Source organism: Sceloporus occidentalis, unplaced genomic scaffold, assembly GCF_023333645.1.
Source record: "Sceloporus occidentalis isolate IW3139 unplaced genomic scaffold, rSceOcc1.0.p SCAF_1, whole genome shotgun sequence".
In the NCBI taxonomy this organism is placed as follows: Eukaryota; Metazoa; Chordata; class Lepidosauria; order Squamata; family Phrynosomatidae; genus Sceloporus; species Sceloporus occidentalis.
Window position 1 is genome coordinate 219,828,769 of NW_028316981.1, and position 23,159 is coordinate 219,851,927.

The following is a 23,159-nucleotide window of genomic DNA, read 5'->3' on the forward strand; positions in this document are numbered from 1 at the left end:
ATGAATTCTTTTTCCAGGGCCCCCAATTCCTTAAAATAATTAAGGGACAGAGGGAGGGAAAAGGCCATTAGCCTGTTAATGGGGCCAAGACTGAACAGAGAAATAGCCTGCAAGATCTTGGGGAAAGACACATCTGTCTTAGGCTGCTATTGTTGTTAACTGCCCTCCCAACTCATGGTGACCCTGTGGATGAACTATCTCCAAGACTCTCTATCCTTCACTTCTCTGCTTAGATCTTATAGAGTCAGGACCATGACATCCTTGATTGAATCCAACCATCTAGCGTGCTGTCTACCTCTGTTTCTGCTCCCTTCTACCTTTACTAGCATTATTGTCTTTTCCAGTTAGTCATGACTTCTCGTGTTGTGGCCAATGTATGACAGTCTCAGTTTCATCTTCTAGGCTTCCAGGGTGAATTCAGACTTGATCAGTCCGATGACCTATTTGTTTGTCTTTTTGGCCATCCATGGTATCCTCAGCACTCTTCTCCATCACCATATCTAAAAAGAATTGATTCTCTTCCTATCCGCTTTCTTCACTATCCAGCTCTCACATATTTTATGATGAATTCTGATTCTGATTATAGTCTCCATCCTGAGATATGTATATTGAAAATATTAAACAGCATTTTAATTTTACACAGACTTCATAAAATTGTAATCAAAAATTTGTAAGCGCTTAGAAGGGAAGACTTTTTTTCCTAGTGAAGATTAAAGGAATTTGTTACATCAAGGCTTACAGATATTTATTCAGACGGTTCCCTGCCCTCAGGCGTAAAAGAAATGACACAAAAGGAGAAGGGAATGGTGGTGGGGAAGGGAATCAAGTCCAATGGTTCTTCTCTCCCTCTGAGGCCTGGACCATGGCAGATGGACTGGAGGGGAGGGCCCTTCTTCTTTCTTTGGCTAGGCCTGATGGAGTTGGGCATGCCTTTTCATTCCCTCCCAGGCTGGATGATGACCGATGGCATGGAGGGAGGTCTCTTCTTGTTGTTGTGTGCCTTGAGGTAATTTCTGATTTATGAAGACCCAAAGGATAACCTATCACTTGGGTTTTCCAGGAACAATTTGTTCGGGGGGGGGGGGGTTCTATTGCCTTCCATGTCCAAAGTGTGTCCAAATAATGGCGACTAAAATGGTGAAGGGTCTGGAAACTATACCCTATGAGGAACGACTTAAGGAGCTGGGGATGTTTAGCCTGGAGAAGAGAAAGTTAAGAGGTTATATGATAGCCCTGTTTAAATACTTGAAGGGATGCCATATTGAGGAGGGAGCAAGCTTGTTTTCTGCTGCTCCAGAGACTAGGACCCGGAGCAATGGATGCAAGCTGCAGGAAAAGAGATTCCACCTCAACATTAGGAGGAACTTCCTGACAGTAACGGCTGTTTGACAGTGGAACAAACTCCCTCGGAGTGTAGTGGAGTCTTCTTCTTTGGAGATCTTTAAACAGAGGCTGGATGTCCATCTGTTGGGGATGCTTTGATTGAGAATTCCTGCATGGCAGAATGGGGTCGGACTGGGTGGCCCTTGTGGTCTCTTCCAACTCTATGGTTCTATGGTTCTTTGAGATTTGCCAAAAAGTTAAACATTAAAGTAAATGCAGACTGGGCCAGCCAGAAAAATCAGCAGGAGCAGAACATGCCACAAACCATCCTGGGAATAAAATACTGTTTGAAAACACTGGAATTCTGGACCATGCCAACCACTACCATGTCAGGTTGCACAGGGAAGCCATTGAAATCCACAAACATCTGGATAATTTCAACTGGAAAGAAGAAACCCTTAAAGTGAACATAATATGGCTACCAGTCCTGTAGAATAGCAAAATGAGGATTCAGCAAATGCAAATGGGAAACCACTGAGTCAGGGGCTTTCCCAGCAGGTAATGATCACCAATTAGCAGACATTAATCCTGTTTTGCATTAGCCTCCCAGCCTGAGGCCTGCCATCAGCAGCAGAACAATACACATGCAAATCACTCCTGCATTCCCAGGCTCACACAGTATATACATACCCAACTTTTTCCAGGCAAGCATTCTCTGAAGATGCCAGCCACAGATGCTGGCGAAACGTCAGGAAGAAACTCTTCTAGAACATGGCCACATAGCCTGAAAAACCGACAAAAAACTATGGATGCCGGCCATGAAAGCCTTGGACTTCACATTAAAGTAAATGCATCACTTTTTGGCAAGAGAAATCCCACTTACTCTAGAGTAAGAATGAAAAATGCTTAGAAAAGGTGTCAAAAATCAAAGTGTTGTCTCATTTCACTGAGGGATGGTGTCTTTTGAATGTATTAGCACTGAGCTAAATTTAGGAATTGGTGTAGTTATTGCATGGAAGCATTTTTCTGCCCTTTGAAAACTACTCTCTCTGGCTGTGATTCCCCTTCCAAAGCCATGAACCAGGCATAGTAGGTATTCCCAGATCTTGTTAACGCTTTTTAAAATATGGAGTGAGGAGTGCACATAGTGCAATAGGGATTAAATTGCCGGCGAAACGTCAGGAATAAATTCTTCTCTACATAGCCTGAAAAACCCACAAAAAACTAGGGATTAATTTGCTCATTAAAACACAGCAGAGGGCTTTGAAAGAGTCTTTTAAATGTCAGTATCTCTCATTACTGAGGCTGGGGGGAAAGCATACAGGCCATAACTTACTGCAAATGCTTGTGTGACTAATACTTTATTGCCTTTTTATCCTACCATTTCTCCTCCTCCTCACTTTAACACCTATCATCTATGAGGGAGGCTAAACAGAGAGCGAATGGTTGGCTTGAGGTCACTAAGTGAATCTTAGTAGCCCAGTGGGGTACTGGGACTGGATCTCCCAGCAGGCTGAAACCACTACAGCACACTGGCTCTCCACAAATATTATCATGTATGCTTATACTTTTTATTCATAGTGTGCTAGGATGTTAACGTCCTATGACTGCAGTTTCACTTACAGACAAGACAGAGGTGCTTCTGGTCAACCATAAGGCCATGCTAGAGATGCATTCTATACTAGGCAAAAACCAATTGACTGAACATTTGGAGTGGAACAGGATTTATAAATTCAACGTTTCTCCAAATGTACTTATCCCTGCAATGACTGGGGATTGCGTTCAGATCGGGTTTGGATTGCCTCCGATATCGTTTTATATTCTCTTGTGAAATAACATCAAACCACATGATTGACCCTGGGATAACCTTCCAATTTTCTCCATGTGAAAAAGTCCAGAGAGAGTATCTTCCCATACAAACCAGCGAGAACCCTAAGATCTTCAGGAGAAGGCTTTCTCTCTGCCCCACCCAGGATTGTTTGGTGTGGACACGAGAGACAATTCAAATTTGGGATTCTCTTCTGCAGGAGGCTAGACTGGCTCCCTCTCTGCTGGCCTTTTGCCGGCAAGTAAAAAATGTTTTTATGCCGGCAGGATGGCTTTTATATGGGGTGTGTGTTTTAGTTATGTTTTTAACTTTTGTATGTTTTTAAAGTTAACTTTATATTGTTTTAACTGGATTATTTTAATTGTTTTTAAATTTTATTCTGACTTTTTAATAATATTTTATCTTGTCTTGGGTCCCTTTTTGGAAGAAAGGTAGCATAGAAGTGAAAATAAGTAAATAAGCAAATAAATAAATTTGGTTATGCTATTCAACTTAACTTTAATTTAACTTCAACATGATTTATTGAACTCCAAATGTTATTATAGCAATAGCATGTACTGCTTTTAAGTGAACTAAGCACTCTCTAAGCAGTTTACAATGTTTTTAGCCAATGATCCCCAACAAGCTAGGTATTCATTTTACTGACTTACAAAAGGATGGAAGGCTGAGTGGACCTTGGGCCCTCCTGTAGGATTGAACTCACTGTGTTTTGGCTGCAGGGCCAGCACTTAACCACTGCACCACCAGGGCTCCTTTTAACTGCTACTGAACATAACTGTAGCCATGAATATTTAAGAACTGTACTTACTAGTACTGATGGGAGTTCTGGGCCAAATCCAGGTGGAGAACCATAGTTGCCCACTCCTGAACTAGATCCAAAAGGACAGGGCTATAATATTCCAGTTCTTCAAACTGAGGTGTTCTAATATTCTAATTGTATAAATTAACTAATTTTCATTCAAATTCTACATATTAAGCACATTAGTTGCATTTTTCTTCTGTGTTTCAAGCTTCATACTATATTGTAAAAGCTGATCTGAGAGAACCTGTATAAAGTAAAGATTCAAATGCTGGACTTTGAATAGGAAGACCCAAATTCAGATCTCTGCTTGGTTGTGGAATTTACCACGTGCCCTTGACTGCCTCTATCTTTCAGCAGTGTTCATGGGGATTAATGAGGGAGGGAAATCATGCACATTACTAGTTTGGTAAAAAAATAAAAGTACAATAGTAATAGTAGCATTTTGTCATGCACAGTGGTGTTCCTATCAGATCACTGTAATTTTTTTTTGCCATCAGTTTTTTACCACATGCCCATGCACCTCACACTCTTCCTTCCTTCTCACTCCCTCCCAAACCTTACACATCGTCTTGGTACCTCTCTTGTTTCTTACACTCCATTATGTGTGCTCCTCACTCCACAACTTAAGAAGGATGTTGAGAAGATGGAGCGTGTCCAGAGGAGAGCCACCAAAATCATGAAAGTTCTGGGAACCACAAAGCCCTCTTAGGGAACTGGGTATGTTCAGCCTGGGGAAGAGAAGGTTAAGACGTGACATGATAACACTGTTTAAATATTTGTAGGGAGGTCATATTGAGGATGGAGCAAGCTGACTTTCTGCTGCGTCAGATAATAGGACCCGGAGCAATGGATTTAAACTATAGGAAAAGAGATTCCATCTCAACATTAGGAAGGGCTTCCTGGCATTCAGTAGAATACACTGCCTTGGAGTGTGGTGGAGTCTCCTTCTTTGGAGGTTTTTAAACAGAGGCTGGATGGCCATCTGTTGGGAGTGCTTTGATTGTGAGTTCCTGCATGGCAGAATGGGGTTGGACTGGATGGCCCCTGAGGTCTCTTCCAACTCTATGGGTCTCTGATTCTGTGATTCTCCCCTCTTATGATCTCTTGCACCTCACCATGGTTCCTTCCTTTGCTTCTTTATTCGGCTGCTTGCACCCTTCACTTTTCCTTCCCGCCTACTCCCTCCTCTGCCTCACCACATGCCCTTGAAAAGCCTGTCTCCCTTGTTATGTGTGCTCTGCTGTTTCTCCCACTCAATCCCCTCCCCTTTCTACTCCCTCTTTTGACTCATTTGCATCCTCATTTACATCAACATGGCATAGTGGTTTGAGTGTGGCACTACAACCCTGGAGACCAGGGTTCGATTCTCCACTTGGCCATGGAAACCCCCTGGGTGACCTTGGACAAATGACACACTCTCGGTGCCAAAACACCCCATGATGAGTTCACTGTACAATTGCCATAAGTCAGAAAGGACTTGAAGGCACGCAGCAAGTGTGCCTCTCTCTCTTCCTTCTTGTCTTCTACCACTTCTGCTGCTCAATCTCCCTTCTCTCCTGCTCCCTTGTGTCTGGAACGTTCCTTGTGCCTGGAAGGAAGGGGCCAACCTCTTTCTTGCAAAGCCACCAGACATTTGTCCTGGCTCTTACATGGTCTGGCTTCCTTTTTAATGAAAGCCTGGGGTTTAGGCCAAATGGTGGTCCAAAGTGGTACTGGGCGGCATGCCTAGAAGCTGGATCAAACCTGGTCAACCAGGAGCGTGGCAGCCCTGCCAAGGGAGACCTCCAGGGAAGCATGGTGTTTGGGCACTCTATCAGGAATTTAATTTTAAAGAATATCTGCAAGATTTAAAAATGAGTGTGTTTTCCAAGTAACAGGTCTTTTATTTGAGTGCACAGCACAGGGCTTTACGTGAACTGTTTTTTCATGACTGATAAAGATCTTAATATCTCCTTAATCTGGTGTCCTTCATATCAGATGTGCTGTCTGAGGATGATGAGAATTGCAGTCCAGTACATCCCAAGGGCACTCTGTTAGGGAGTGATGCTTAGAAAGTGCAAACAGTAGTTTTTTCTTCGTGGTCTCTGTGAATCACACAAATGGGCTATATCTGGGCCTGTGCAGTAAAGCTCAGAAACTTCTAGAATTACTGGCAACTTTTTGGTGGTAGCTCCGCCCACCCTTATAAAACCCCTGGCATTCCCACTCTTTCCCCAGTTCCTTTCGTCTGCCGCGCTAGCAGCTCAAAGGAACTTCACTCTAGAATGCTTGTACTTTCTATTTGACCAACAGCTTAATCTTGACCTTACAACTTGTTTTTGGCCATTCTTATTGAATTTTTGCCTGGATATTGTTTGCTGACGATTGAAAACTTGGACTCTTTGACTATTCTCTCCATTTTGCTGTTTGACTATGTTGATTTTTATGATGGTCTCCTTCAAGAGATGCGACAAGTGTGGGGCTAAAATTCTCACTTCTGACTGTCATGATTCCTGTGTCTTGTGCTTGGGAGAAGCACATAACCCTAAGAATTGTTCTCTTTGTGAGTCCATGACGGCTCAAGCTTTGAAAAATCGGGATTTGAAACTCAAGGCAGCTCTGTGGGATCAGACCCTATGACCAGCCTTTGCCCCAGCCCTGGACGGCTCTTCGATTGCTTACCTCTGGTAAGGTGATGGGAAGGTCTAAGTCTGGGGATGGAGAGGCAGGATCAAGCTCTATTAGATGTTGGAGCAATGGAGAACCACATCTGAACCCAGGCTTGGCGAGCAAGAGTCCCTCCAGGACCAGCCAGAACCAGGCGAGTCCTCTGGAGTCCTCAGTAAGAGCTTGTCGTACGATGACTCCCAGCAAGGTGTTACCGACGGCAGTGTCAGAGTGGAGGCCCAGATGACCTGGGCTTTGGTCACAATCTTGGCAGGAGCAGAAGGAAGCTTCCTGTGGAGATCGTCGGGGTTCACCGGCAGAAGGTATGTTTCAGAGCTGTGGTCGAACACAAGATCAGGATACTGCTATAGAAGGTCATCATGAAAGGATGAGTCGATATCAACCATTGCTGCCTCATCAGCCTCAGTCCCGAGATTAGCAGGATCCCTCCTGGTAGAGGAGACATGAGCCCGTGGCCTGACATTGTGAGCCCGACCAGACAAATGCAGAGCCAACCTGACTCCATCCAAACAGATCAGGTTCATCGGGACAACTCTCGATTCTTAGACAACCATGGCTTATCTACCTCAAGACAGGTTTCAAGCTCTCTCCCAGGCTGTTTGAGAGTACCTTTTGCACAAGCGAACTGAGGCACAGACTGTTCAGATAGCCTTGGGACATATGGCCTCAACAACCTACGTTACACCATGGACAAGGCTTCGTCTCAGACCATTTCAGTCCTGGTACTTCTCCGTCTTTGATCCCGTGTGTGATCTTTCATCCAAGTGGCTAACGGTCCCGAGGCCCATAGCTAGGTCGTTACACTGGTGGATTGAACCCGACAATGTCTACGTCAGAATGCCCTTTCTTCCTCCACAAATTACCCTTACCACAGACACATCCCTCAAAGGATGGGGTGCTCACACCTTGAATTTCACCATCAAGGACAAGTGATCTGTTTTAGAGAGTCAACTTCACATCAATGCCCTTGAGATGCTGGCAGTAGAAAAGGCTCTCAGGGCATTCCAGTCACATCTTTCAAACAAGGTAGTGCTTCTCCTGACGTACAACACCACAGTCACATTCTACCTGAACAAACAGAGAGGAACAAGGTCCCAGATGTCGCTAGAGATCACGCTTTGAATCTGGGACTGGTGCATCCACAATAGGATTCTCCTTCGATCTATCTACCTCCCTGGGGAGGAGAACAAACTGGCAGACCGGCTCAGCAGATCTTCCAGCCTATGCCACAAAGACAGCCGTCTACTTCTTCATCCCAAGACAGCCGCCTACTTCTTTCACATTTGGGGTGAGCCGACAATCGACCTCTTTGCCTCTCCTCAAAACATTCACTGTACAAGGTTCTGTTCTCGAACCCGAATGCCAAGTTCTCTAGGAGATACCTTCCAGTTTGAGTGGTCAGAAGGGATGATCTATGCCTTCCCTCCATTTCCACTCATCATGAAGGTTGTGGAAAAGATGTCATCTGACCGGCCCAATGCCATCTTCATCACACTGTTGTGGCCAAGACAGCCATGGTTCTCTCCCCTTCTGCACCTATCCCGAAGGGAATACCGCTGCCTCAAGTTCCGTCCCGACCTCCTATCCTTCCATGAAGGTCACATCCTTCACCCAGACATTGAGATGCTTCCCCTGGTGGCGTGGAGAATCCATCCCTAGAGACACTGCCTGACTCGGTATGGATGGTCATCCTGGCTGCCCAGAAGCCTTCAACACAGAGGGCCTACCAATTCAAGTAGAACAAGTTCTTGGACTTTCTCTCCACCAGGGATCTCTCTCCATCCCGAGCCTCGGTCCCAATACTCTTGGAGTTTTTAATGACTCTTGCTGACCTGGAAAACAGCATTCCTTGTGGCCATCACCTCTGCTTGCCATGCAAGTGAACTTTTTGCCTTACGGATGGACCAGCCTTACCTTCAATTTCACAAGGACAAAGTGGTCCTCCATATGTTCATTACCTTCCTTCCGAAGTTGGTGTTGGCTTTCCATGTCAACCAGGACATTGTGCTGCCAATTTTGGCCCCAAACCAGACCACAGATGGTGAGCACCAGTTCCACACCTTGGATGTTCAGAGGGTGCTGGCCTTTTACCTGGACAGGACTTCGGGTTCAAGGTACGCCAAGAGACTCTTTGTGTGCTACTCAGAGGCCAAGAAGGGGTTACCTGTGACTGCTCAGAGATTCTCGAAATGGGTGGCTGGTACCATCCATTTGTGTTATCAACTCCCAGGTAAAATTCTCCCTGCTCGGGTTCGGGCCCATTCAACTAGGACGGTAGGAACATCCTCCGCTTTTCTGATTGGGGTGCCTTTGGAGGATGTCTGCAAAGCTGCTGTCTGGCCCCAGCCATTAACTTTCATCAAACATTACAGGCTGGATACCAGGGCCAGACAGGATGCAGCTTTTGGGAGGGCAGTGTTACTGTCAGGTTTGCATTAAACTGTGTTTTATTACGTCAGGGGTAGGCAACCTGCGGCCCACGGGCCGGATGCGGCCCGGCAAGGCCTTGGGACCGGCCCCAGCCCGGTCCTGCCACTGATTGCCGCCGGAGCCTTTGGCCTCTCGTGTGAGGCCTTTGGCCTATCAGGAGGAGGCGGGCAAGGGGGGCAATTGTCTATAGAAGCCTCCGAAACATGCATTTATATTAACATTTTTTTTTAAAATCAGCAAATTTTTTGCGTGTCCTCCATTTTTTTTAAAAAAAGTGTCCTCCATTTGAAAAATTTGTCCTACATTTGTCCCGGTTTATTTATTCATTTAAATTTTTTAATTTTTAATTATTTATTTTTTGGCTTTGGCCCCCCAGTTGTCTGAGGGACAGCAACCCGGCCCCCGGCTCAAAAAGATTGCCTACCCCTGTATTACGTTATATGTTCTATATGCTATTGAAACCAAAAACGTTTACGCTGACAATTACATTGTTGTTATTGTGTGTCTTTTGAAAATTACAAATGTCAGTTTCAAATGTGTTGCATATTACATATGCTGTAACTAAAGAAATGACTCTGACAGTTGAACTTTAAGTTCAAGAGTTTATTGTTGTTAAATAAATACAACTTGTTTGAAACTTTACAACTTGTGTCATAACACTCCCTCCTCCACTGACCAAAGCTGGTCAGTCTAACTCATTTGTGTGATTTGCAGAGACCACGAAGAAGGACAGGTTGATTACCTGTAACTGTATTTCTTTGAGTGGTCATCTGCAAATACACACAAATCTCGCCCATCCTCCCCTCAGTTGTGTCCTGCTCATTGCTAAATTCTCTTTGTTGTTGCTATGCGGCGTACTTTATGGAACTGAGGAAAGAGCGGGAGTGCCGGGGTGCGGAGCTACCGCCAAAAAGTTGCAAACTATGTTTTGCCCAGTAATTCTAGAAGTTTCCGGGCTTCAGGTGCAGATATAACCTATTTGTGTGAATTCACAGATGACCACTCAAAGAAATACAGTTACAGGTAAACAACCTGTCCATTTCCTCCTGCTTACCATGGCAGAGCACAGACATATAACTGAGTTGTTAAATGAAGAAGTGATATAATTTTTCCTTGTCTCCTGGCAGAATATTTTGCAGCTACTTTTCCTGTCTGTCATTCACTGTCAGTATATGCCTCCTATTCAGACCATGAATGCTATATTTCCCTGCATTTTCATTACAGATGTTGGCTTCGACTTGACACTTACTTCATCTGGAGCTTTATAGGACCAGCAACCTTGATCATTATGGTAAGCATTTTTTATTAAATACCTTGGTGTTTAAAGATCAGATATATAATTTCCAGTACCCACTTACAGTTTCGTATGTTTTTAAACCAGCTTAATGAAGGAACAGCTGGTGGAAAGGTCCGTAAATTTTCCCCCATGGAGATACACCCATCAAAAATGTTGTGCCTCGGTGCTAAATCCCTGAAGAAAAGATGAATAAATAGAAAGAGGCAGATTCTGGCAGCCTGTTCTTACTAATGGGGCATGTGGAGTTTGCATTCCCATCTTAAAATATAATCAAATAACCATCCACAAGCATTTTCCTTTCCAACAAAAATGTTCAGATTGAAATCCATTTCAGAAAATTCCTCTTCAAGAAAGAAAACTGTATCCTCAGTTGCTACTAACGTGAACAGATATCAGTGGGTGAGAGGCGAAGGCACATTAATATCTTTTCTTGACCTGCCTTATTTTCTGCTGATGTTTGAGAGCAAAGGAGTTTTATTGGTTGACACTGGCGGCTGTGCTGGCTGGGGGAACAACTGTGCTGGCAGGAGGAAGGCTGCGACGACTGGAGGAAGACCACGACTGCCGAGGCAAGGCCTTCCTTAGGCCGACACAGCCTTGCTCCGGCCGGCGTGGCCTTCCTCCAGCCAGCACAGCCATTTTACTGGCCAGTGCAGCCTTGCTTCTGCCAAGGCAAAGTTGCACCAGCTGGACAAAGGCCAACTCGGCTGGATAAAAGACCCTGGCTGGTGCGCCTCTGCCCTGGCCGGCGCAGCCTTCCTTTGGCCGGTGCGGCCATTTTCTCAGCCAGCATGGCGGTGCTCCGGCCAAGGCAAAGCCATGCCGGCACAAAGAAACCCACACCGTCCAAGTCCTGCCTCAATAAGGGAAGGGAAGGAGAGAGTCAATACAAAACCACAAATTGCAAGTCCACGGATACGGAGGGACGACTGTAAGCAAGCACCAACTCTTGGTCTGATCAAAGGTGGAGGTGGGGACTTGCGCAATGGAACATTTCTCCACCCCACCCACCCCCAAAATCAAATTCCTTGAACAAAGAAAGCTAACATGTCTCTCATAATTCCCATAACTTGCCATGTGACCCTCTACTGTGTTTTTTTTTTTTAATCTTCAATTTCAGCTCAATGTAATCTTCCTTGGAATTGCTCTTTATAAAATGTTTCATCATACGGCCATATTGAAACCGGAGTCTGGGTGTCTTGACAATATCAAGTAAGTGAATGCTCTCCCCTTTTCAGTTGTTCCAAGGTGGTCAGGGCTTGGAAACTCCCTTTTAATAGCAATCAATCTGATGGCCATCCAAAACTGAGCCGAGTTCCAACTCCTGTACTTTGGATAACTATGGTGTGTCATTATGTTCAATCCTCTTAAAAGTGTCTTTTCAAGCCCTACCTACCTGGGTCACTATTTCTGTTGCTTTCTGAACAGAAGTATCATAATTTTCTCATAATGAAGAAAAAAAGAAAATTTTGGTGGATCCAGAAGTTAGTTGAACATCAGTCTCACTGAAAGTGAGATAATGTGAATTTCAATAGAAGCAAACTTTTAATGGATTCAACACCTATTGCTCACTTTCTTATGTTCCAGTTTTTTATATAAATGCTTTACTTTGTGAGGAAGGTGCCATTATGACATAGAAGCAGCCTGGAGTTTCTTTTCTCTGAAGGGATCTCATGAAATTAAGGACTGAGTCCATGTCAAAGACATTTAATGTGCACTTTCTGCATCATTCTTATACAACGCCAGTAACTGCTTCTACATCTGAAAGGCATCAGAGGATTTGTACAATGAAATCTTTCTAAAAATACCTACAGATGACCATTTTCAGTTGTCACCAAAAACAAAAACAAAACCTGAATCTTTAACATGAAAACATTTATTTCTTTTTTACAATAAAATACATGCATAGAATTTATACTGAAAGTTAGACTAAATAATCTTCAGAAAATGGGTGTAATTATAGGTTGTACAGTTTATTCAATATACCTTAAATTAGCATATCGAATCCTTCCATGATATGACTTCAATACCAATATTTCTTTAAATTGTTACTTAGATAATTGATTACGTTTGATAACAAAATGTTTTAAATGCACTAATAAACTATTTACCAATGTTCACTATGAGTTAGATCAGTTGTTCTGTATGATACAATGTAGTGGATATATCTTTGTGTGGCTATATCTTGTCTTTTCTAGAATTTGAGTGTTGCGGTAGAATGACATTGTCCCCAATAGTTTGCAGTACTCATGGCATTACTTCAAAATCATAGGCATGCAGAATGGAAGACAGATTTTGAGGATTAGTTCATTCTAATAGAGCAATTCTCCAGACTTTGGTTTGGAGCTGCAAGTTTGCATATTTGCTCTTTTCCATTTCTACCTCCATTTTCTTCTCCTTCCGCTCTCCAGAGCTTCTTTTTCCATTTCCTGTTCAACACTCACCCTGGGTTGTTGTCATGTCTAAACCACCAAATTCTGTTTTATCCTTTCTTTCTCGATTAGTATCAGAACCCATGGTATACTGAAATTACTTTAGCTTTATGTATTTGCCTCCATAACATCACCTAAGATCTTATAATTAAATATTTGTTCTGTCATCCACCAATCTAAAAATTTGATATCTGTAATTTTTCTTCAGTTGCTTCTTCTTGTTTTCATCTGTTTCACTTCATTCAGAAGTACAGCCATTAAATTCTAACTGTAAAACACAAATCCTTTTCTCCAAATCTTGTAATCATAGTTCCTTTGGGATTCTGCAAATGACTAGAAAGAGGGAAATACTGTATATAGGGCTTGTATACATCAGTGATTCCCAGAATTGGGGGAACTGTTTGGAGCACGGTTTTGGTACCAAACAGACCTCATCGGATCTTGGCTACTGTCTTCTAATCCCTGTAGTAGCAAATTTATTCAATAGTACTCTATCATGCCCTTTGAAAATCAGTTTTGAAATTTAACATTATCCTGTGTTGATTTTTTTTAAATGATGTATCATAATTAGTGCAGCATAAATAGAAATATAGAAAATAGAAAAAATGGCAGAGGAATTTACTTCTTGTGGACATGACCAATTTTAAATACTCTTAACTTGCTAAAAACTGATAAGGAATTGACAAACAGGCTTCATATAGAAGACTTTCCTGTAGCTTTGGCCACACCACTGAAGATGCTAAACCTGATGGATGTCAGCCTTGCATCAAATAAGGGACGGATTCTGGACAGAGACGGCCCCCTGATCATATGGCGCAGCAAGAGTTTAGAACAAGGTGTTATTCATGAAAATACTCTCTCTCTCTTTCTTTCTCTCTCTAAAGTGTTATGTGATGATGATGATGATGATCTTTATTTATATCCTGCCTTTTCCTGAGACTAGGACTCAGGGCATCTTAAATATTTAAAAGATAATAGTTTAAAACATATAAAAAGTAAACATTAAAATATAAATTGTTAACAAAACTAAAATATACAATCTAAAAAAAGATGTTTTTAAAGTTAAACAATGCAGTTTAAAAGCAATGCAGCATTTTCAGCCCTTTTATTAAAAACCTCCCATTTTAAAAGCCTGCCTGAATGAAAAAGTCTTCTCCTGCCAATAGAAAGACAGCAAGAAGGGGGGCCCTTGGAGCCTCCCTGGGGGAGGATCTTCCAAAGTCCAGGCCAACCACCTAAGAGGCCCTCTCTTATCTTCCCACCAGCCCCCATAATGTGAGGGTGATAGGACAGAGATGAGGACCTCCCATGGGTGCCAGGGTCTGGCCAGCTTTGTATGGGGAGATGCAGTCTGAAACTGCACAGGAGTTAGGGACCATTTTACTTTCCAGCACCCATCCAGTGGGCCACACTGATGAGCTTTGTCACTTCCAAATGCCATTTTGGCCAATATTTGATCAATTTTCTCCAGACTGTTGGTGTGATCATGAGGCTAGGGGTGGGGAGGGGGAGGCTTTGCAGCATTAGGGGAAGAAGAATGCTGTGTTTTAAAGTGCTTTTCATCTGTTTTGGGGCAAAAAGGTTTCCCAAAACTTAGTCCACCATTAAAAAAAAAAATTGGGGTGGAGCTGCGGGCTGTAGATGTCTTCTGCACTTCATGTTCCCAAGGGCCTCATTCAGCCCACTAGTCACACTTTGCCCATCCCTGAACTAATCAATTTAAGAGCTTTATAAGTCAGAACCAGAACTGTCACTGTTGTCAATCATCATCACCACCACCACCAATTTTGCTCATTATCCTCAGTTATGCCCAGCTCATGGACAATATTTCTGCAAGACAGTAAGAAAGTGTTCAGACCTAAATCACTCACTGAGCACTATGAAATTTAGAGATCAAAAGGGGGTTGGTGTTTTTTTACTTTGAATTTAACAACATTTCAAACAACAAAGGCTTTCATTGCTTTAAGAAAGGAGTGTTTGGAGAAGTTTCTTTGGCCATTCCCTCTTTAGCTTCAAGAGCAGAGAATGCAAGGGCCATTTACATTATGGGCTATTGTGTGGACTAGTGAGAACCTAATACAAGTAACAGAGGCAGTATCCAGACGGGCGCAAAGTACCGATCTCGATACATACTAGGGTTGCCTTGGGGCGTCCTTTCCAGACACCCCACAACCCTAGTATGTTGTAATGGTGGTGCCCTTTCTACATGGGCGCCACCATTACGACGTCACAGCCGCATCGCAGCCAAACAGCGCGGCACGGATGTGACGTCCTGGCGTCGCTGGAGGGCGCTTGTGGCGCACTTTCAGCGGCGCCAGAAGGAGTTCCGTTTCGGAGCTCCTTCGGCTATGTGTATCGCTGGCGTGGCCTTTAAACAGCCGCACCAGCAATACAAAGAGAAAGGGGCCAAGCAGCCCCTTTCTCCCTTCCCTGCCACTGTCGGGGTGTCCTTGGGGCATGAAGCCCCAAGGACACCCCTTTCCAGGCCGCGAGGAAGCGGCATTTTGCCACTTCCCTGAGGCCAGGAAAAGCGGCGGATTGGGGCCTCTGGGGCTGCCACTGTGGCAGCTGAGGCCCTGATCCGTCAGGGAAAGGGGCGGGTACAGGTGTCTGTATCCCACCAGAGTGCAATTGCACCTGTTTATTCCTCAGATAGAAATTGTCAAGCAAAGCCAAAAGGAGACTCTCATGACAAGTTCATGTTCGGAATCAGACCACCAGAAATCTTTGACCCTTCTCTTACTTTGCTTCATTTAACAAGAGCACAGTGGGGGAGGCAGGCAGTGCCACACAGATGTGTGTGTGTGCAGATGCCAAACAAGTGTAGATGTGAGGCTAGTGAGAGCTGAAGCTATTAACTTGTCCAGCCAGTAAACCAACTGGGTTTGACAAGCTAGACCAGGGGTAGGCAATCTTTTTGAGCCGGGGGCCGGGTTGCTGTCCCTCAGACAACTGGGGGGCCGAAGCCAAAAAATAAATAATTAAATATTTTTTAAAAAAATTAAATATAAAAATAAACCAGGACAAATGTAGGACAAAATTTTCAAATGGAAGACACTTTTTTAAAAAAAATGGAGGACAGGCGAAAAAAATTGCTGATTTTTTTAAAAATGTTAATATAAATGCATGTTTCTGAGGCTTCTATAGACAATTGCCCCCCAAAGGCCCCCGGCAATCGGTGGCAGGACTGGGCTGGGGCCGGTCCCAAGGCCTCGCCGGGCCGCATCCGGCCCACGGGCCGCAGGTTGCCTACCCCTGAGCTAGACATTGGCCCCTTTTTGGAAACAGTCCCCTTTGTACTTCTGCACTGGCAAGTGGCAGGCAAGAATAACCGAAACCAATATACTGGACGATATTGAACCTCTGACATCACTAAACTAAAACCCCTTTGAGTTAAGATAACAATATGAAATGCATGTAAGCAAGAAGAAAAATCAAACAATACATATTTGCAGATCACTGTTCTTAAATCAGAATGTTCAAAGGTGAGGCCAAAGGCCCAACCTTTTGGCTGAGGAGCGATATGATTTACAGTATATAACATGATGTAGTGGTTTGAGCATTGGACTACACTTTGGAGGTCTGGGTACAAATCCCCACTTGGCCATGGAAACCCACTGGATGACCTTGGGTGAACCACACACTCTCAGCCTGAGAGGAAGGCAAGGGCAAAAATCCCTCTGAACAGATCTGGCCAGGAAAACCCCACTATAGGGTCAACTTAGGGTTGCCGTAATTTGGAAAAGGCACTTAGGTGCACAACAACAATAATCCTGCTGGTGCTAGAGTGCCTGCCATTAGAGCTCAGGATTGCTGTATTGATTATTCCTCTGAAACACAATTTAAAACACGGGTTGAGTTATTGGCTTATGTTGCTGCTTCAACAAGAGAGGGGCCATTCTCATGGTTCTATTGTGATCTCAGCAATCCGCAATCCCAGGACTAGCTCTAATATTATTGCTGTGGCACAGTTGCAACCCAAAACTCTCTTTCACCATAATGGCATTCTGCTGCATAATAGTAATGTGTGTAAGTTGGGAAATAATATTGTGTCACCTACAAAACTAACATTTATTTTGCCACAAGATTGTGTGGAATTGAACCCACTTTATCAAATGTATGAAAGATCTGATGGACAGACAAAGAGATAGATACACAGAGACATATAAAGAAATATGTAAATAACTGAGCCAAGAGGCATGGCCCAGACAAGCACAAAATAAGTGATCTATTCACAATACCAGTTCTGAAATTATTATCTTGTGGCTACAATGGCTTGGATGAAAGAAGGCATGCTTATCAAATTTGAAGATGACACCAAATAAGGAGGAATAGCTAATATCCCAAAGAACAGGATCAAAATTCAAAATGACCTTAATAGATTAGAAAGCTGGGGCAAAACTAACAAAATGAATTTCAACACAGAGAAATATAAGGTACTGCACTTAGGCAGAAAAAAAATGAAATGCATAGATATAGGATGGGAGATGGCTTAATAGCTGGCTACATGTGAAAGCTGGAGCGTGTCCAAAGGAGGGCGACTAAAATGGTGAAGGGTCTGGAAACCATAAAACTCTATGAGGAACAACTTAGGGAGCTGGTTATGTTTAGCCTGGAGAAGAGAAGGTTAAGAGGTGGCGTGATAGCCCTGTATAAGTATTTGAAAGGATGTCATATTGAGGATGGAGCAAGCTTGCTTTCTGCTGTTCCACAGAATAGGACACAGAACAATGGATGCAAGCTACAGGAAAAGAGGTTCCAGCTCAACATTAGGAGGAACTTCCTGACAGTAAGGGCTGTTCGACAGAGGAAGACAGTCCCTCAGAAAGTGGTGGAGTCTCCTTCTTTGGAGGTCTTTAAACAGAGGCTGGATGGCCATCTGTCAGGGATGCTTCACTTGTGATTTCCTGCATGGCAGGGAATTGGACTGGATGGCCCTTGTGGTCTCTTCCAACTCTATTATTCTATGATTCTACAGAATGCTAACTGGGCACATATACTGGGTAAAAGAGAGGCTATTTGTAACTATGGCTTCCTCTCCCAATAAAGCTAGAAGGTAGTGTTCTCAAGGTAGACTACAACAATCTCCATCCCACCATCAACCTTACCTTGGATCAATCAGCACAGATATCTTATTTTTGCTGCATCACAATGCAACTATATATTTCTTCCACATATCATCTTATGTCAATCCATTGCCTGTTGTTGTTGTTGCTCCTGTTGTTAGTGCCTTCAAGTCCTTTCTGACTTAAGGCAACTCATGGGGTTTCCTTGGCAAGATTTATTCACAGGAGGTTTGCCATTACCGTCACTTGCGGCTGAGAGCATGTGACTTACCCAAGCTAAAATTCACTTGGTTCATATTTCCCCAAGAAAAACAAACAAAAGAAGTTTTGCATCTCCTTAGTTCTGCATCTTGTTGCAGAAACCTGTAAATTACAAAGTGAATTTTGTTATTAAAATACACTCCCAGGTTGTATACAGCTTTTAAAAAATGTGCACAATAAAAACTACCTAACTTGCAAAGAAATATGTCATGGTCAACTGGAAAACTGTAAACAAATATGTACGTTACTAAAAAAAAGTGTACCAAAATATGTGTATTCTGAAAAATTGTGCCTATTTATTTATTTGTTTATTTAGAAATCTTCATTTCTTCATTTTTAAAATCACATTTTGCCCCAGAGTTTGCCTAGTTACTATCTCTTGCCTCAGTATCATCAGATAAGAAATAGGTTAGTGCAGTAGATCCAGCCAAACAGGGTTGCCTGTTAATTGTAGGTGTGTTTGGGCTGTGAGTTGTTTGGAGGATTTCCTGTGTATTGGTGCCTGAGCCCTGCTGGAGCATGTGGCCTCCATGGGCAGAGGGTCTGTGCTTGGGAAGAAGGGAGTCACTGGGCAGGGTTACAGCAGAGCTAGCAGCTGCTGGCTCTAGATAACTTCTTTCCCAGTGTCTGAGTTTGCAAATACCTGTGATTAAACTGGGGCATTTTAAGTGAATTGTTAGTCTCGCAGTTTTAGGGGGAGGCCTGGCATGCTGTTTGACTGCCTGCAAAGTACAGAGAGACTTGGACAGTGATGGAGCTATTGAAGTGAACAGCAACATTTGTGCCATGTTTGTTTGCCTGAGGTTGTAGAAGGCTATTCCTACAGTAAGTGCAAGCTGGTTGTGCTGCTGGAACAGAAGGTACAACAGCTTGAGACCCACCTATCCACACTCTTACCTACTCACAGACTCATCAGGGAAGATTAATGGTTTCTGAATAGGGCAGAGCAGACTCTAATAGACGGAACAGAGTGACAATACTAGGGACAATTAATTCCAGAAAGTAAACATTTGGAAGAATGTGACATACAAGAGCAGAACTAGGAGGAACTGTGTTATGTCTTTGGAGCTAGGCAGTCTGTTCTGGGCCCTCCCTTGGATTCTCAGTCACTGAAATGACAATGGCAGCCTTAGGAGGCTTGGAGGGTCTGCAGCTGGAAAGACTCCTACCACTTCGCAAAGGAGGAAGAGATATGTGGTGGTGTTGGTAAATCACCATGAAAAGAGACAGAAGCAGGATGTCTCAATTGTTGTGCTGTCTTCATGAAATGCTATAATCCAAGTGGTGATAGAGGCATGTCCAAATCATCAAGCCATTCACCAAAACTCTTCTTTTGATTCTTTATGGGAATAAATGATACTGTGTCTGGTAGTATCATTCAACCTGTTTCAGGTGACCTTGGACCACAGATTTTTATATCATCATTCCTTCCTGTTGAAGATTGTGGACCCAGCAAGAGAAAGAAGAATACATCAGATGAACAACTGGCTGTGCAAATGGTTGTTTGGGGCATGGTCTGTGCTTCATTGCTTTCTGGCTTGCCATGACTTGCAGTTCATGGCATTTGGTAAAACCTCGTGTACTACTAATCCCACAAACCTGATCAGGAGGGCTTTAAAATGAATCCTTTGATAGAACCACCAAGGAAGAGTACAGATCAGTGGTCAGTATTTGTAGGGTGGAGGTTAGGAAGGCTAACACTCAGAATGAGCTTAGGCTGGCAGTTATTTTGGAGCAAAAATAACATATTGTTAAACATTTAACCTGTGAGCACTTAGAAGAAGAATGCCATAATCATAATATCCCCCCCCCCCCCGCCCCGGACATCATGTATAGCTAAATTAGTCTCACTTAATGTGAAAAGTCTTGAATTTCCCTGCCAAAGTAAAAAAATTCTGCCTACTTGAAACAATTGATACCCAGTATTATTTTCCTACAAGAGACTGATAAAAAAAAAGATGAAACATTCATATTTCCTGACTCATTTTTTAATTCACAATAGACCACACAGGAGACTCCCAACAAATGTAGAGGAGTGGCAATTTAGCAGTGCCTGTCCTTTTAAAGTAGAGAAAACTGTCAGAAACACAAAGAATAGATATATAATCATACAAGGACTTTTTCTAGATACACCCATTACCTTAGCCACTCTCTACTCCCCAAATTCTAATCAGCTATCCTATATGAAGGAGCTTAAAGACCTTAGAGGGAGCTGCAATAGGGGAAATTATAATCAGGCGTGACACCAATGAAGTGCCTAATAACCCCTGTACAGGTCCTCCTGCCCAAAGAAGCTTAGACAAAAATACTCCCCAATAATAATAATAATTTCATAACAATTCAGTAATAACAAAGGATGAGGGGAATGCTGTGAAGACAGAGTATCTTGATTTCAGAATACAATTCAGAGACTTAGGGGCTGTCCACACTGGCAATTAAGGCTGGCCTGGGGGCAGAGTCAGAGCATGGCATCCACATGACACAGGGTGATGTGATGCCGTGCGCCGCTCCACACAGCACGCAGCATCACAGCGCTAGTCTGGCTCTGCATCTACATGATGCAGTACCAAAGGAGTGCCTTAAAGCTGCGCTGCCTCAGGTATCGCACCATTTCCAGGGCACAAAAAGGAACTGCTTTTTGCGACTCCTTTTTGCGCCCTGGAAAGGTCAGATCAGGGCCGCGGTGTGCGATTGCTGCAGCCCCAATCCAGCACAGCTGGCGCAGTCTGCACAGCCTGTTAGGCATGTTAGCCTGGAATATCAGTATGCAAAGGGATCTTGTAGCACCTTTGAGACTAACTCTACAAAAGATGTTGCAGCAAACACTTTTGTACACTTGGTGTACTTTCTCAGATGCATGGAGTGAGCTGATGCCCATGAATATTGATATAGTGTATCCTTCCTGAGCATCAGTTTATTCCATGCATCTGAGGAAATAGGCCAAGTTTATGAAAGCTTATGCCACAACTTCTTTTGCTCAGTTAGTATGAAAAGTCCTACAAGATCCCTTTGCGTAATGAAGGTCCACAATATTATTTTAGACAAACTGCTAAAATGTGGACTAGATGAAGCTACTTTTAGGTGGATTTGTAATTGGCTAATGAGCAAAATACACCAAGGGTACTAAAAATTAAAAATAAAATTTAAATAGTAGTTGCTAAATTTTCAGCATCTTGGGGATCAGCTATTTAGGATATGATCCTAACCAACAGGGATGACTTAGTTAATGGAGTGCAAGGGGTGGGATCCTTAGGTGGAAGTGACCATGTTCTCCTAGAGTTTGTTATACAATGGAAAGGAGAAGCCAGGCATAGTCAGACACACATTCTAGACTTTAGGAGAGCAGATTTCAGTAAACTTAGAGAAATACTGGGGGTGATCCCATGGTCAGAAATACTAAAAGAGAAGGGAGTTTCTCAAAAGGGAGATACTGAAGGCACAATTTAAAACAATACCAGTGAGGAAGAAAAATGGGAGGTGTCTCAAGAAACCAGGATGGATGACAAAGGAACTTTCAACGGAGCTAAATTTTAAACGGAACATGTATAAGAAATGGAAAAGGGGGGGGGGACTACAAAAGAGGAATTCAAAGAAATAGCAGGCATGTGTAGGGTAAAGTCAGAAAAGCTGAAGCGCAGAATGAACTCAGACTTGCTAGAGAGGTTAAGAACAATAAAAAGGGCTTTTTTGGATATGTCCACAGCAAAAGTAAGAAGGAAATGATAGGGCCACTGTGTGGAGAAGATGGCAAAATGCTAACAGAAGACAGAGAAAAGGCAGAATTACTCAACACCTTTGCAAAGTCTTCTCAGAAAAGGAAAAGGGTGTTCAACCTGAGGATAATGGAGCAGAGGACAGAACAGGGGAATTTCAGCACAGAATAAGTAAAGAGATAGTAGAGGAATACCTTGTTAATCTAAATGAATATAAGTCTCCAGGACCTGATGAACTACATCCAAGAGTATTAAAAGAACTGGCGAATGTAATATCGGAGCCATTGGCAATAATCTTTGAGAACTCCTGGAGAACAGAAGTCCCAACAGACTGGAGGAGGGCAAACGTTGTCCCCATCATCAAAAAGGGGGAAAAGAAGGATCTCAACAATTATCATCCAGTTAGTCTGACATCAATACCAGGAACGATTCCAGAGCAGATAATTAAACAAAGAGTCTGTGAACATCTAGAAGGCAATTCCATAATCACAAAAAGTCAAAGTTCATCCTGGGGAAAACTGACCAGTGGGGCCTCACAGGGCTCTGTCCTGGGCCCAGTGCTGTTCAACGTTTTTATCAATGACTTGGATGACAGAATTGGGGGCATATTTGCAGATGACACCAAACTAGGAGGAATAGCTAATACTCCAGAGGATGGGATCAAAATGGATGCAAGTTACAGAAAAAGAGTTCTTCTTCATGGTCTCTGCGAATCACACAAATGGGTTTATTCTGCGCCTGCGCAGCAATCCTCGGAAACTTCTAGAATCTCCAGGCAGAAAGCAATGTATCTTTCTGCAACTTTTTGGCAGTAGCCCCGCCCACCCATATACCCTGGTGGTCCGCTCCTCTTCACTTCCTTCATTCCGCCGCGCTAAGCAGCTTGAGGAACTTCGCTAGCATTCGTTTGCGCTTTGTTTATTGGAATCTCTGGCTATTTGACCTTCGGACTTTCACTTGACGACTTTCTCTGATTTACGGCTTGACTTCGGACTGGTAACGGTCTTTCTTACCATGGCCTCTTTCAAGCAATGCACCAAGTGCGGGGTGAAAATCCCCAAGGCCGACGGCCACGACAAGTGTGTCCTCTGCTTGGGGGGGAGGCACACGTTCCGAGCAGTTGTGCCCACTGCAAGGCCATGTCCGCCCAAGCCCTTAAGAACAGGGACCGGACACTCAAGACCGCCCTCTATGAGAGGGTTCTCAGCCAGCCTGGCGGCTCTGGAGCCTCTGGGGATGCGGATGCCCCCAAGGCCCCCAAGAGAAAAGGGGATAAGCACTCCGACCAGGACAAGAAGTGGGCTCGCTCGTCCTCACCGCCTTCTAAGAGCCGCCACAAG

The 23,159-nt window shown here is 43.6% G+C and overlaps 1 protein-coding gene across 26 annotated transcripts in view; it reads left to right on the forward strand.

The window, feature by feature from the left end:
* ADGRL3 (adhesion G protein-coupled receptor L3) overlaps positions 1 to 23,159 on the forward strand; it is a 495,567-nt gene that overhangs the window by 383,434 nt on the left and 88,974 nt on the right. For all 26 annotated transcript variants that reach the window (XM_089489004.1, XM_089489005.1, XM_089489003.1 and 23 more), the window contains 2 exons: positions 10,275 to 10,341; positions 11,468 to 11,559. In XM_089489004.1, the coding sequence (XP_089345130.1) occupies positions 10,275 to 10,341; positions 11,468 to 11,559 (159 nt within the window). The remainder of the gene's footprint in view (positions 1 to 10,274; positions 10,342 to 11,467; positions 11,560 to 23,159) is intronic.